The sequence below is a fragment of the Alexandromys fortis genome, unplaced genomic scaffold (genome assembly GCF_014885135.2).
Source record: "Alexandromys fortis isolate MF-2015 unplaced genomic scaffold, M_Fortis_MF-2015_v1.1 scaffold_148, whole genome shotgun sequence".
Taxonomy (NCBI): Eukaryota; Metazoa; Chordata; class Mammalia; order Rodentia; family Cricetidae; genus Alexandromys; species Alexandromys fortis.
In genome coordinates this window covers 2,716,451-2,732,735 of record NW_026068019.1, presented here as the reverse complement: position 1 = coordinate 2,732,735, position 16,285 = coordinate 2,716,451, and the positions used below count along the sequence as shown (strand labels likewise).

The following is a 16,285-nucleotide window of genomic DNA, read 5'->3' as shown; positions in this document are numbered from 1 at the left end:
GGCCAGAAGAGGGCACCAGACCTCATTACAGATAGTTGTGAGCCACCATGTGGTTGCTGGGAGAATTTGGTTCAAATAAACTAACAGTGTTCTGAGTGGGTTTACTAAAAGTCCTAAATCTTCTGTATCTGGCCTGCTTATGATCTAATAATGCTGTTTGCCTTCTGTAAGAATCCTTTTGAGTCAGTCTATAAGAATTCTTGACCCACAATCTTTCCTGTTAGTAATTTTCCATCTAGTACATGTAATAACAAGAAGATAGTAAAGCAGCAGCACTGTTTGGGAAAAGATGATGCCACACAGTCACCTCTCAGGAATCAAGTTCATTAAGAGAACAGGCCTCAAGACCATGATAGATCACCAAGAAGGGATAGAAATGTAATTTTATGAGAAAAGCCGGCATGATGGGAGCTTAAGGAAGGAGGAGCGTCTTAAGAGAAATGGAAAGAAAAGGCCTGCCTGGGAATCAGAGTCTTCTGAAGTGTGGACAATATCCTAACCACTGAGTGACTCCCCAGCCACACATAAAAAGGTTTTGATGAAGTCAGAGTAGATACCAGTATCAGGGCTTCACTGCAAGACACTGCAGTTGTCATTCCAATGTCATGGCACTTCTTGGCTTTGAGATGAGGTCTCTATATGTAGCCCAAGTTAGCCTTGAATTCATGACTCAACTGTCTCTATCTCCTGAGTGCTTGGGAGAAGGTATGTACCACCACACTCTACTTCCTTACTATGTTTAAGGTAGGTTTTCAGATGAACAAGTTAAATGTGTTTCTACCTAATACAGAAGAGGAAGTATATATGAAAATATCTGTGTTGGTCTCAAATATGAGGGGATTTTACTTCACAAATTATTTTAATATTTATGAGCTTTATATATAGAAAGACTATATTGTCATTACATATTTAGTTCAGGTCTACTATAAGAGAGAAATTGAAATTCCTTTATATCAGGAAGAGGAGGTAAGAAAAAAAAGAAAGTAAAAGACAAGAAAATTTCTGGAAAATGAATTGCTCACTTTAAATAAGCTTGTTTTACTTAAACAATTTTTTATATTAGCTCATTTTAAACAGCACACAAAGAGAAATTTTTACAAATGAAACCGATGCCATAAGACAGATGAATCAGATGAATGAAACCACTCACCTAGCAAGTTGTGCAAGTTCTTTTTGGGTCAGAGGACTTCCTTGTTTACATAACAGGTTTTTAAGTAGAAGCAGTCTCGTCTGAAAGTAAGTATTAAAGAATTACCAAAAAGGCCCAATTTGATATCAGAATTATAAAAACTGGTCAGTATTAATTAATAAATTAAGAATTAGCTTAATGTAATATTCCAGAATCAAGTCCTGATTCTTGACCTTAGGCATTATTTCTGACTGTTAAACACAACAAAAACTATTTGTGAGAATTAATGAGGGAATTTCTGAAGACTGTCCAGATACAGCACCAAGAAAGTGGCCATTGTTACTATCAAGGGTGCTAAGAGCCTGAACTAGAAAACTACAGTTTTTTATAAAGACTTATTTTCATTTTGGATGAATGAATATTTGTTCAAATGTATGTATGTGTACTGCCTGTGTGTCCTATGCCTACAGAAGCAAAAGAAGGGTATCTGATCCTCTGAACCTGATATTAAGGATGCTGTAAGCTGCCATGTGGGTTCTGGGAACCAAGCCCACACAGGTAAGAGCAGAGAGTGCTCTCAACTGCTGAGCCATCTCTCCAGCTCCAATAAATATAATGTTTTCAAAAAGGTATGTTGACATATGATTTTATATAGCAAGAATTTCATACATTATAGGTATTAATTCGAATGACTTAACTATACAGAATTGTAAAACCATCACCATAATAACATTTTAGAACATCTGTCACTCCTGGAAGCTCACTCATGCCTCTTTGCAATTAATCCCTACCCCTATCTCCTCTCCTATCTAACCACCATCTGACTGTATCTTTAGAAATCTGTCTTTTCTAAATATTTCATCTAAAAGGAATAAAATCAGGGCAAGGGAGATAGCTCAGTGGTTAAGAACACTAGCTGCTCTTCCAGAGAACCCAGGTTTGATTCCCGGCACCTACATGGCAGCTCTTAACTATCTGAAACTCCAGTTTCAGGGGATCTGATCTCTTCTGGCCTGTCTGGGGCCCAAGTACACATACAGTACACAGACATACAGTAGACAAAACACACAAAATCATAAAGAAAAATGAGTAAATAAATAAAACAATAAAATAAAATCATATATAACTAGTTTGTATATGGTTCCAATCCCTATTTTTTAATTTTGTTAATATTAATGAATGTAAAATGTACAGCTGATAAACTTTTTTTCAGTCCTATGGATCAAACCCAGGGCCCTATACATATTGGACAAATGCTCTACTTCTTTTTTTTTTTTTTTTTTGATTTTTTGAGACATGGTTTCTCCATAACTTTTGGTTCCTGTCCTGGAACTAGCTCTTGTAGACCAGGCTGGCCTCGAACTCACTGAGATCCGCCTGCCTCTGCCTCCCGAGTGCTGGGATTAAAGGCGTGCGCCACCACTGCACGTCTACTTCTAAGCTATATCGCAAGCCCTATAAAATTAAATAATAAATTTGTGCACTAAATAGCACTCATTGACTGGATATGCCACATTGTTTATACATTAAGCAACTGAATTACTTTTCTTGCAGGCTGAGGCTATTGTTAGGACAGCTGTCTAATACTGTTGGTATGTCTTCCTTCTTTGGAGAAGTCTCTACTTCTTTTGGATAAAATGTTCAGGAACTGCTGGGTCTTATTTAAGTTTATGGTTATTGTTTTAAGAAACTGCCAAGCTTTTTTTTGTCTGTTTGTTTTTTGAGACAGGAGCTTTTTTTTAAAGATTTATTTTATCTTATGTGTACGGATATTTTGTATGTGCACCACATGTATGTCGGATTTCCTGGAACTGGAGTCACAGTTGTGAACACCCAGTGGGTGCTAGCAATTGAACCCTGTCCCTTGGAAGAGCAGCCAGTCAGTGCTCTTAACAGCTGAGCTATTTCTCCAGTCCCAACAAAATGTTCTCAAAATTGCTATACCACAGAGTTGCAAATATAATATTGTCAGGATGATACTTGCTTTTACTTTAATAAAAAATTGAAATATAAATATACATACCTCCTCATTTGGTAAAGACACATATACCCGTTTAATGAAACGCCTGAAAAATCAAATTAGAAATATAAATATGAAGTTATAGGTAACTCAGCTCAAATAACAATTAATAGAAAAAGCTGTAAATATAATATCTAAGGCGATTAAAAGTTCTTTCTGATTATTAATACAAAAAGGTAATTTTACCTTTTTTAGTGTGGGTGGTTCACCTGCAATTGAGCCTATGACCTCACACATGCTAGACAGCCCCTTTTCTGATGGCCCGTTCATATTTTATCTTAATATATAGTCTCATTAAGTTGCCCAGGTTGGCCCTAAATATAGTAAAGGAAGGCCTTGAACTTGTGATCCTCCGGCTTTAGCCTTCCAAGTAGCTTGGATCACAGGGCTTTGGCTCCAGGCTTAGTTATTATTTGTTTCAAACTCTCTAGTTAATGATTTAAAATCTTTCATTGAGTAGATGGTTAAATTAAGCCTGCCATTTTGTATGTGTAAATTAATAGCAACAATATTTTAAATCAAAGAATATCTGAAATAATAAGCAGAATAAGAAGTCTTCTAAAAAAACAACTAAAAAGAACAAAGATTACAGAAACAAAAAGGTTCATTTCATCATTACTGACTACGTTTTAATTTACAAAGCTTTACTGTGTGGAACAGCTGAGCAGAGCTCACCCAGCATATAATCCAGATGATTTTATGAACTATGAAAGACATTCTGGACTTATTTTTACACTTTTTGACAACTGTATGTTTATTTTTAATACTAAAAAATTTTAATTATTATCGGCAAGTACAGCTGAATTACATCTTAACCCACAGTACTTCATGACGTTTAAATAAAGAGAATGTAAGTATCAGGTGCTCAAAGTATCTCCAGTTAGGGTGGTAGTTTGCAGGGTGGACAGTGACCTCAGCCACCTAACAGCTGGGTGGCACAGCATGGTGATGCCAGGGCTAAAATAATTAAATAATGGGGAAAAGTATATAAATATAAATGTGTGTGGAGGTGTGTATCTGTGGTCACAGCACAGGGAATGGAGACAGGAGAATTTGGAGTTTAAGGCTTTGAATACAACAGTGAGCCCAAGCAAAACCTGGGCTACATTAAGATCCTATATCAAAAAGTCAAAGATTTAAAATAATAATTAATAATAATAATTTTTAAAAATCAACACTCAGGAGGCAGAGGCAGGCAGATCTCTGACTTTAAGGTTGAACTGGTCTACAGAGTGCGTTCCAGGACAGCCAGGGCTATACTGAGAAACCCTGTCTCAAAAGAATAACCAAACAAAAACAGGCCTGATGGTCAGTGAGTAAAAGTGCTTGGCACTAAGCTTGGTGACCTTAATTTGATCTTCTACACCAAGTAGTACAAAGAGCCAGAAGATTCTGGAAGGATGTCCTCAATTTCCATTCACATGCATGTGCAGGCCCCCACCCAAAAAAAAATTTGAAAAAAAAAAAAAGAAAAAAGAATGAGTCAGGCAGTAGTAGCACACACCTTTAATCCCAGCACTCAGGAAGCAGAGGCAGGCCAATTTCTGTAAGTTTGAGGCCAGTCTGGTCTACAGAGCTAAAAAAATTAACCCTGTCTTAAAGCAGGGGGGAAAATGATGGTAAGAACTGATTTTAGACTTTAAAGTTAATGCAAAAGAAATGGTTTATCTAAATGTAGTATATAGACAATAGTTTTAATAATGTCCCAGGCATGATCCTAGGACATTGGTATAGTCGGCAACACTAGGAAGTGGACAACACATGGGGAAAATCATTTACTCTTAGAGCTGTGAGTGCAGGATATCCGAGGTAGGTGAGATGAACCTGGGTGGTGGTGGCCACTCCTTTAGTTTCAGCACTGAGAAGGCAGAAGTAGGCAGATGGCTATAAGTTCCAGGCCAGCCAGGGTTACACACGAAAAGAGAGACAGGAGAGATGAGCACAAGAAATGAATCTGTCATAAACATATCTCACTACCTGAGAACGGCTTCATCAAGTTCTTGGGGCCTATTAGTTGCACCCATTACAAGTACTCTGTCATCTCCAGCAGATTGCACCTGCAAGCCAAAAAGTTTTGTCAGTATTTTAGATAAAAGAAAAACTATATATATACACATGTATTGATAGTTTGGGCCATTTAGTAGGAAAGTATACATACTAAAATACTGTCAAAGTAAAAAGTATAATCAGTGGTTAGAAAGATGGCTCAGAGGTTAAGAGCATGTGTTGCTCTTGTAGAAGACTTGAATTTCAGTTCAAAGCACCTACATGGCAGCTCAAAACCACATGTAACTCTAGCTTTGGGGGATTTCATGTGCTCTTCAGGCTTCAGTAGGCTTCTGAACACATATACATATATAGTGCACAAAAACTCATGCAGGCAAATGCACAAAAACATATGGTAAATAAAAAAATCTTTTTTTTTCTTTTTCTTCTTTTTTTGAGACAGGGTTTCTCTGTAGCTCTGGAGCCTGTCCAGAAAGTAGCTCTTACAGAGCAGGCTGGCCTCGAACTCACAGAGATCCACCGGTCTCTGCCTCCCGAGTGCTGGGATTAAAGGCATGAGCCACCACCATCTGGCCGATAAAATAAATCTTAAAATATATATATGTGTGCACATATATAGAGATTACCAATACTTACACCATCAAATTCTATTAAAAATTCAGTTTTTAGTCGCCTACTAGCATCATGCTCCCCTTCTCTTCTTTCACACAGAAGACTATCGACTTCATCTAGAAGAAATGCAAAGGTGAGGGTTTAAGAGCAATCTAAGTAAGCCATCTAACATCCATCCAGTTCGTACTTATTAACAGACCTGCGGAACTCATTCTTTAAAATGCTGTCCTTCTCAATAGCTTTTTGAGCAAAATTCTCTAACTTGGAAAGTGTATTTTCATAAATGCTCAACTAAGTTGGGAAAATACTTACCTATAAAAATTATAGACGGTTGAAGTTCTCGAGCCACAGCAAAGAGAGCTCTCACCAACTTCTCTCCTTCTCCCACCTACAAACAATGCATGCTTAATACACTTAAATGCAATAATATTCCAGTTTTTATCATGATTTAAAATTTAACTTCATGACCTTATTATAAGATTGTGTAATTTTAGAAACCACACTATTTGCTTTTTAAAGGTTAGTGGGAAATATTTTACATTCTTACAGTGCACCAGTTCCATTCTTACTAGTTATAAACATTCAAGACAGATCTATTCATTTTGTGTGGATGTGTGTATGCGAATGTGTATGTGTGTTGTGCATGCACAGTACCACCATCTTGGTGCTCTCTTTTTTTGAGAATGGGTCTCTCAGTGGCCTACAGTTCAATAAGTCAGCTATGCTGGGCTGACCTATAAGGACCAAGGATTTGGTTGTCTTCCCCTCCCCAGCTGGAATCACAAGGACAGGCTGCTATGCCCAACCTATTTAGTGTGGATTCCAGAGATCAAACTTAGATTCTCACACTTGTACAGCAAAAACATTTTTGACTGCGAAAGGTCCCAGCTCTCCTTAAACCCTGCACGTTCGGCTGCACTACTCCCAAATTGGACTGAATTCTTCTTTGAATACTACTGGAGTCAGTGAAAGGAAAATTAGAAATCTAAACTGTAATATAAAGCAATTAAAAACAAAATCAAACAAAAAAAAAACCAAGAAATGCCAGGCATAATAGCATATGCCTTTAATACCAGCAGAGGCAGGTGGTTCTCTGAGTTCAAGACCAGCCTGGTCTATATAGGAAGTTTCAGAACAGCCAGGGCCACATACAGAGACTCTGTCTCAAAAATGAAAACAAACAAAACAAAAGAGAAGACTTACATCATATTTTAATTTAGAGTCAAAGAGCAGGGAATATTCACTTTACTGTAAGTCCTGTTCTCACATATATCTCTCTCTCTAGATAGCCACATTAGGGAGACTAAATAGAAGTGATGGTATTTATTACAACCTGAATTATGTTGCCCCCCCCCAAACACACTGACGCCTTAGCTCTAGTATCTATAAATTAGACTCTATTTGGAAGTAGCATCCTTACAAATTAAGTTGATCATTAGGGTGAGCTCTACTCTGATGAAACTGTATTCTTATAACACATAGAAATGTAAACTCGGAAATTACAGAAACTGTCATGTGATAACACAGAAATATTAATCTGCAAGCCAAGAACTACCAGGAATTATCAGCACACCAGAAACTAGAGACTTAAAACACAGTCACTGCTGTGGCTCCCAGAAGGTATTATAACTGTTAACACTTAGGTCTTGGGACCTGCAGCCTCCCAAGGATGTATTCCCACATCTTATTTATTTGTGCAATACATTTCCAGAATTTGATCCAAGCAGGTTTGGCCCTTTTTTAACCTAGGACCTACTATGACAGTATTCAACAACATAATTCTAATTTTTTTTTTTTTTGTTTTTTTCGAGACAGGGTTTCTCTGTGGTTTTTGGAGTCTGTCCTGGAACTAGCTCTTGTAGACCAGGCTGGTCTAGAACTCACAGAGATCCGCCTGCCTCTGCCTCCCGAGTGCTGGGATTAAAGGCGTGCGCCACCACCAGCTGGCCATAATTCTAATTTTAAAACAGCTAAAAAGTGCACAAAACCTTGTACCTTGAAGAGTAATATTCATTATACATAAGCATACAGTCATAAAACTCAGAAAAAAATTTTGTAATATTACTATCATTTTATTTAAATAGCACTTGAGAGTAATTTAAAAACATGACAATATGGGGAAAGGATCACTTACATATTTTGAAGTTAAACTTGCAGCACTTATATTGAAAAAGGTGGCATTAGATTCTGCAGCTACTGCTTTAGCCTTTAAGATCAGAAGAATAAATATGTTAGTTCAACATCCTGATTTTTTAAAAGTACCAGATGTGTGATGTGACCCGCAGCATCAGCTATGACAAGTCTACACACTATTTTCACAGAGAACTAGGAAGGAGTTCTCTTCTCTTTGGCAGGAAGATACTGGCCAGAGAAAGTTAAACAGGCAAGGCAAAACTTATTCTATTCCTGTTGGGTTTTGTGTTTGAGACCATATCTCACTATGCAGCCATGGCTGGCCTGGAATTCACTGCTCAGACTAGGCTGGCCTTGAACTCAGAGTGATCCTCCTACCTCTGCCTCCTCAGTGCCACCATGCCTTTAATATCTATTTGATTTCATAGTTCAGAAGAATGATGCAGATATAGGTATTCAGATTTTGGTAAAAAACTACAAGAAAACCAACAGCAAACTAACTGGTCAAAGAAACTTGTTAAGATAGACAAACTCTAAGTGTCATTAGACAGATCCTCAGTATAGTAAAGAAAGCTCTTCCTCAAAACAAAGCAAAAAACATGCTATGAAGAGTCACATACAATTTTCCATTTATTTTTGCATGAAAACTCAAGAAGTATATTACAACAATAAGTAATAAATAATAGACTCGGGAACAATATAGAACTACTTTTTTCCATATGATTTCTAGTATCTCAATAGAACCTTCAACCTTGGCAGCAGTCTTACCAGCATTGTCTTTCCGTTTCCAGGTGGACCGAAGAGTAACAACCCTCTGGCGGGAGCTCTGAGCCCTGTGAACAACTTACCAAACAAACATTGGTTACAGCTATGATCCTAGAGAGCTGATCCAGACATGCCAAGTATCTAATAATATCTTTCTTTGGGGAGTAAGATGGGGTGGGGTGTGACAGGGTCTCACTATGTATGCCTGGCTGGCCTAGAACTCATTATGTAGACCAGGCTATTCTCAAACTAAGGGATCTGCCTGCCTTTGCCTCTAAGGTTGGGATTAGGTGTGTGCCACACAACAGGCCTTAAAGTTCTCTTTATACCTGCAATTGTAGGATTCCTCTTGTAACAAGCTTTCTTTTCTTTTCTTTCATTTTTTTTGTTTTTCGAGACAGGGTTTCTCTATAGCTTTTGGAGCCTGTCCTAGAACTTGCTCTGTAGACCAGGCTGGCCTTGAACTCACAGAGATCCACCTGCCTCTGCCTCCCTCCTGAGTGCTGGGATTAAAGGTGTGCGCCACCACCACCCGCCTGTAACAAGCTTTCTTTACATTTAGATCCAGTCTATTATATTATCACTGAGTCTCTAAACTATTACCTATGTCTTGCCCTGTAGCTCACTCTATAAGATACAGTATGCTCCCCAAGGGGCCCTATCTGGGCACATGATATAACTTTGATTCATAAAAGACACATGGTTTGCTCTCTTAACTCTCTAATTTTATGAGTATTAACAAAAATTTAACTATCAGTCAAACTGTGATTTTATGACTTGGAATGATAAGTACTAACTGAAAAAAATTTAAATAGACAAAACTGAGCATGGTAGTGAGTGCTCACATCCTGGATGAAGAGGCTGAGGGAAGAGAGAACTACTTAAGCCCATGACTTCAAGACTTGCCTGGGTAACATTCTAAAACCTCATCCAGAAGAAAAGCAAGAAAGTAGAATGGAAAATGAAAAGATACAAGCTGGAAAAAAAACATCACACAATTATCTACTTTCCACATGAAAGTTAAAAATGGATTCAGGATTTCTTTTTTTTTTTTTTTTTAAAGTATTTATTTATTTATTTATTAAGCATACAATGTACTGCTGGCAAGGAAGACACCAGGTCTCATTATAGATGGTTGTGAGCCACCATGTGGTTGCTGGGAATTGAACTCGGGACCTCTGGAAGAGCAGCCAGTGCTCTTACCCTCTGAGCCATCTCTCCAGCCCGGATTCAGGATTTCTTAAATTCATTCTCATCTCCTATAACAATTTATCAATAGCAAATGTGAATGCCTTTTGTGGGGGAGGAGTAAGACAGGCCATACTATGCTATAGCCCTGACTGGTCCAGAATTCACTGTGGAATCAACAGTGGCCTCAAGCTCAAGATTATCCTGCCTCAGCCTCCTCAGCTGGATGCTTGGTACATACCCAGACTTTAATGTTTGTATTTTTTTAAATAGTGAACTTGAATTATTTAATATGAATGAATTGTTTGATGCCATAAAATCCTTACCTCGGGCCGTAGAGAAGGAAGAATAACAATTTCTTGAAGTGCTTGTTTTGCCAATTCCTGACCAGCTATGTCATCAAATTTAACAGCTGTCCCACTAAAAATAAAGCATCAGTTAATTTCACAACAGAAATATGGTTCAGCTATTTCAATGTAGCGTATAAGCCTAACACGGTCATATTTATGTTAACTGTGAAACTTGTTTATTAGCAAAAACCTTCAAAAAATTAAATATAAAAGTAAATGAAATATTTATTATATATCACATATGTATTTTTTAATTGATTTATTATGTATACAGTCTACATGTATGTCTGCACACCAGAAGAGGGCACCAGATTTTATCATAGATGGTTGTGAGCCACCATGTGGTTGCTGGGAATTGAACTCAGGACCTCTGGAAGAGCACTCAGTGCTCTTAACCTCTGAGCCATCTCTCCAGCCCCCAACACATATGTATTTTATAAGTAAAAATAAGAAATAGAAATGAGTTGCGTAGCAAAACTTACTTGTCAACAATTTCATTCATTATGAGGTTTGCCAGGTTGCTGTCCACATTCCTAAAATTTTTCAAGTCTTTCTTCTTCCGAACAGCCGTTGTGGGTGTAGAAGGTTTATTGGTTCTATTTGGTTTTGGAGTACCCTTGAAGGACACAAGAATTTAATATGAAAACAACCTAGACTTTTCACTCATAAATCATCCTAAAATGCTGATAGAATTTAATAAAAACAAGGGGGGGAAATGAAGCTGGGGAGATGCTCAGTGAAATGCTTGCTACACAACAGTAAGAACCTGAGTTCAGGTCCCGAGCACTCATGTAAGCCAGGCACGTAGTTCGTATGTAACCCAGCATTGTCACTGGAGCTCACAGACCAGCTAGTAGAGTGTGTGAGCCCCAGGTTTGGCATGAAAAGTGACTGAGCAAGTAATCTGAGGACTCCCTCTGGTCTCCATACACAGGCAAACACAAAGAAAAAAATCTAAGACTGCAAAGATTGAGTATTTAACCTAAAACTACCTTCACTATAGAATGACATTTGACATGAAGAGAGCTAATAGATTTTTATCCAGAGATTCAGTTACTATTAAAGACAAAGCTGAGACAGAAAACTGGCTCAGGAGTTAAGAGATTTTACTGGAAATTCATGAGGAATGGAGTTAGGATGTCACCATGCATATAACATGCCAATCATCCTGTACATGCCTGTAACCCCAGTTCCGAAGGCAATGGAAACCAGATGATTACCAGGGCCTGTAGACTTACAGCCAAGAATAAATAAGCTCTAAGTTCAAAGGTGGACTCTTCCTCAAAGGAACAGGCAGACACTCAGTGCCCTATGGCCTTCAATTACGTGCATATGCACACCCCTTTTTTAAAACCCAAAGACTCTCTAAAAAAAAGTCATCTTTGATTCTTATTAGAATTACAACAAAATTCTAGGTATGTTTAATGTTCTAAAATTTACATAATCTAGCTGGTCAGTGGTGGTACATGCTTTTAATCCCAGCACTCAGGAGGCAGAAGGTGGAGGATCTCTGTGAGTTTGAGGCCAACCTGTTCAATAGAGTGAGTTCTAGGAAAGCCAAGTCTACACAGAGCAACCCTGCCTTGAAAAAGCAAAATATACAAATAATAAAATTTACACAATCTGAAATGATCATAAAACTAGAATTAAAATGACATATTCAACATTATACTGAAAAGACTTCCTAAGTAAACAATATAAAATTTCTAATTATTCTGAAAGGAACTAAGATTTTAATAGCAAATAGTTTTTGCAAATTAGAAAATTATATTTCCCTTTGTGGAAACCACTCAAGTCTATAAGGCATTACAGGGAACTCAAAACACCAAAGCAAGCATGACAAAGCACAATTGCACCCCTGTTCTAGAGTACCTTATGCGTGGAAGCTGCAGGACCAGGACCCTGCCTTGTTCCAGAAACCATGGACAAACCACTGCAACTAGGTGCTCTGTGGTGACCAGAAAGGCCCGTGGATCCACTTTTCATGACTGCTTTTGATCGAGGCAGTGAATTACTAGCATGTGTTAGGGGATCTTTCCTCTTCGGAACTGCTCCACTTTCTGTCAAGAAAAAAGTACAGCCATCATGATTAAAAACTTTGACTATGCAGATAAAAAGTAATAATAATAATTTATAATACTAGCAACAATAAAAATACTAGCAAATTTGCAAAACAAGGTACCAGCAGTTTAAAATTGTATTTATTATTATTGTGTTTATGTGTATATGATGTTTGGATGAGTGTGGATGCACATATGTCACAGTGCACATGCAGAAGTCAGAAGACAAGTTTCTGACGTTGGTTCTCACCTCCCACCATGTGAGTGGCACGGGTCAAACACAGGCCATCAAGCTTGTGCAGTAAGTGCCTTTATCAACTGAGCCATCTCACTGGCCCTTAACAAAGGTTTTTAAATTCAGAAGTATTCCAAAATAAGATCTGAATCAGAAAATAAGGACAAGGACAAGGATGTCATGGGAATAGTTACTGGGAAAAGACATTTGGTTATTAGGTTTGTCCTTCCCTGTTGTAGATTCTAATTTTCTTATGAGGAAAATTGTATTTGTAAATAGCTGGGCAGTGGTAAGCACACCTTTAATCCCAGTACTTGGGAGGCAGAGACAGGAGGATCTCTATGAGTTCAAGGCCAGCCTTGCCTACAGAGTGAGTTCCAGGTCAGGCTCCAAAGCAACCCTGTCTTGAAAAAAGGTAAAAATAAATAAAATAAAATAAATCAGTGTTTATTAATAATGATGTTTTCTGTAAAGACAAATGTTAGGCCAGGCAAGTAGGGTGGCTTAAACTATAATGTGAGCACTCTTGAGGCTGATCCAGGGAAGATTTCTGTGAGTTCAACAATAACCTGGGCTATGTGAGTTCTAGGCTACAAAGTGTGAAACTATGCTTAAGGGAAAAAAAAGCTAGTGGGGCATAGTGGTGCATGCCTTTAATCCCAGTACTTGGGAGGCAGAGGCAAGTGAATTTCTGTAATTCCCAGGTCAGCCTGGTCTGTACAGTGAGTTCCCTGACAGCCAGAGCTACATAATAGAGGGATCTTGTCTCAAAAATCAGAGAAGTTGGGTGGTGGGGTACGTCATATTTCAAAAAAATCAAAACAAAACAAACAAAAAACAACAAACCAATAACAGAGAGACAAACAAAAAATGCTGGTCATGGTGACATATAATCCCATAATTCTAACAGAGACAGGAGGATCACTGCAATCTTCAGGTAGTATTCATAGCTTTTCTTCTGTAGAACCAAAAGCAAAACCCATTCCCCAACATAACACATTTCTTTAAAGCACATTAGCTGATTTAACTCCATAGTCTTTTCTATTAGCAAATGTCTCTCCACAGCTGTTGCTCCTTTCTCATTGGCATTAAAAAAATTTAAAGTTCCTTTAATCCCAGCACTCGGGAGGCAGAGGCAGGCGGATCTCTGTGAGTTCAAGACCAGCCTGGTCTACAGAGCTAGTTCCAGGACAGGATCCAAAGCCACAGAGAAACCCTGTCTGGAAACAAACAAACAAACAACAACAAAAAACAAACAAACAAACAAAAATTAAAGTTAATAAAGCATTATGCAATCTAATTCAGGGGGTATTTATCATTCCTTTCTGTTTATTTAATATATACTTTAGAGTTTGATTTGATCTTTCTGTAATTGCCTGGCCTATAGGACTGTGTGGTATACCTGTAATATGCTTTATATTATAATAAGAAAAATCTGTTTCATTTTCTTAGAGACATAAGCTGTAGCATTGTCTGTGTTTATTTGAACAGGTATACCCATGGCAGCCATAACTTCCAGGAAATGTGTGATTACTGAATCAGTCTTTTCCAAACTCAAAGCAATTGCCCACTGAAAACCTGAAAAGGTATCAATGGTTTGGTGTACATATTTCAGTTTTTCAAATTCTATAAAATGGAAAACATCCATCTGCCAGATTTCATTCCTTTGAGTACCCTTTGTGTTTACAGGTAGTGGTATTGGATATAGAAAGAACACGGAGGACATTTCCTTATAATTTCCTTGGCTTGGTGCCAAGGGGTAGAAAAGTCTTTTTTTACACCATTGCTATTGACATGTTTTTAATGAAATTGAGGCCTTCTAATCAATAATGATCAATTTCTGCATTACCTTGTGCTAGAGGATTGTATCTTGTAATGGAATAAATAACAAAGTCATTTCTGTATCATCTGGTATAAATTCAGCGGTTTCAATATGAAAAACAACTCTTTCTGCATATTGCGAATGGGTAACTATGTGGAGAGGTTTCCTTTAGTACTATGAGAATAGCACATAATTCTGACTTTTGGGCAGAATCACAAGGGCTTTGATCCACTTTAATTTTTCTGATTTGTAACCTGTCTTTCCTGATTTATTTGCATCAGTATAGAATGTAGGGGCTCCAGCTATTGATTTGTCCCATACAATCAGAGGAAGGATTCAACTAGATCGCTTTACAAGTTGCATTCTATTGCTTTTGGGAGAGCTGCTGTTTATCTCTCCCAAAAGATTACTACAAACTCTTTGCCAGGGTTCACTTTCTGCCCATAATTTGTCAATTTCATTGTTATTAAAGATATTATAATTTTGCTGGGTCGATTCCTGCTAAATGACAAAGCCTCAATTTTCCTTTTAGAATTAACTTAGAGACCTTTCCACAAAAGTTTTTAATTTTTTACTCAGTTACGTGGTAAAAAGATCCAATCTAAAAAAAATCTTCCCTCTGCATTAGTTCCCTTGCAGCTCAGTCATGCCCTTCCTTGACATAGCCATCTCCTATTCTAGTGTGCAGAATATGAAAGGCTGTGCTCCCAATGATTGAGATCTATTGTGTAATTCTTAGAGCTATATCGGGGCATTTCCTATATGAACTGTTAGTTGAAGGCGTGGTGGTGAAGGATGCAGTGAGTGCTACTACACCTGCTAATGGGACATCTGATTTGAGATGGCCTGCAAGGTTGTCAAAGAAACATAAGGGCAAATACCAGTCCAGTGAAGGCAGCAAAGTGTTTCAGTGTTATGAAAAATTTGACCTGTAGTATAATTATGAAAGTTGTGCTTTCTAAAGGAATCTTGGGGATCCCGAAGAGTGTGCTTGTAAGAACCTCAGGCTTTAAAAATGCTTACTTCTGAGCTAGGACATGGTGGCACATGCCTGTAATCCTAGTACTTGGGAGGCAGAGACAGGTGGATCTCTGTGACTTTGGGGTCAGACTCAAAAAAAAAAAAAACAAAAAAACAAACAAACAAAAACACACTAGCAGCTGCTTCACTGCCTAACCTAAAGTTAGTATGCTACAATTTAAAGCTGTATTTGCTCTGAAAATTTAAGTCCAAATCTGGGTAAAGTGGCACATGCCTGTAATCAGTCATTCAGGAGTCTGAGACAGGAGCATTGAGCCTACAAGCCCCCAGCAGCCCAAGCTACAGAGTAACTTCTAGCTTGAACTACCAATTAAAATGTTGTCTCAAAAAACACAACCAACTACCCTGGATATAAAACCACTGCTGAAAAAGCAAAACAAAACAAAACCAGCAACCAAGCAAACTACCTGAGGTACAGGGAGCACGGGGTATTTTTGTAGCATGCATGAGGTGTCACTACTAACGCTGCAATATCAAAAGAAACCCACACAAAAACGAGCTGAGACTGGGAAAGCCTAAAAAAATGAAGTTTCTGCCACTGGAACAAAGCAAAAGGCATTTAATTTCTTCTTTCTGTATTTAATCTTCTAAAGGATTCGATCAGCAAAGTTTCGAAGAAGACTTACTCCACAGTAATAATACTATTAAAATGTATCTTCTTGGTATGTCAAGTTCTAGTTTCTAACAAGTACCAAAGAGATTCATATAATACATATGAAAACTGATGCATAGTAAAAATTAATCTTTGAGAAAGTATTAAGCTTTTCATATTAAAAACACAAAAAGAAAAATTCCACAAACAAAATACAACAAAAATGAAAATATTAGGCCGGGCGGTAGTGGCGCACGCCTTTAATCCCAGCACTCGGGAGGCAGAGGCAGGCGGATCTCTGTGAGTTCGAGGCCAGCCTGGTCTACAAAAG

The 16,285-nt window shown here is 37.9% G+C and overlaps 1 protein-coding gene across 4 annotated transcripts in view; it reads right to left on the bottom strand.

Annotated features, from left to right (window-relative positions):
• Positions 1 to 16,285, bottom strand: part of Spast (spastin) — a 53,575-nt gene that overhangs the window by 9,114 nt on the left and 28,176 nt on the right. For all 4 annotated transcript variants that reach the window (XM_050162994.1, XM_050162996.1, XM_050162995.1 and 1 more), the window contains 10 exons: positions 12,077 to 12,264; positions 10,687 to 10,820; positions 10,181 to 10,274; positions 8,670 to 8,744; positions 7,903 to 7,974; positions 6,081 to 6,156; positions 5,793 to 5,884; positions 5,127 to 5,206; positions 3,153 to 3,195; positions 1,151 to 1,230 (listed from right to left, as the gene is read on the bottom strand). In XM_050162994.1, the coding sequence (XP_050018951.1) occupies positions 1,151 to 1,230; positions 3,153 to 3,195; positions 5,127 to 5,206; positions 5,793 to 5,884; positions 6,081 to 6,156; positions 7,903 to 7,974; positions 8,670 to 8,744; positions 10,181 to 10,274; positions 10,687 to 10,820; positions 12,077 to 12,264 (934 nt within the window). The remainder of the gene's footprint in view (positions 1 to 1,150; positions 1,231 to 3,152; positions 3,196 to 5,126; positions 5,207 to 5,792; positions 5,885 to 6,080; positions 6,157 to 7,902; positions 7,975 to 8,669; positions 8,745 to 10,180; positions 10,275 to 10,686; positions 10,821 to 12,076; positions 12,265 to 16,285) is intronic.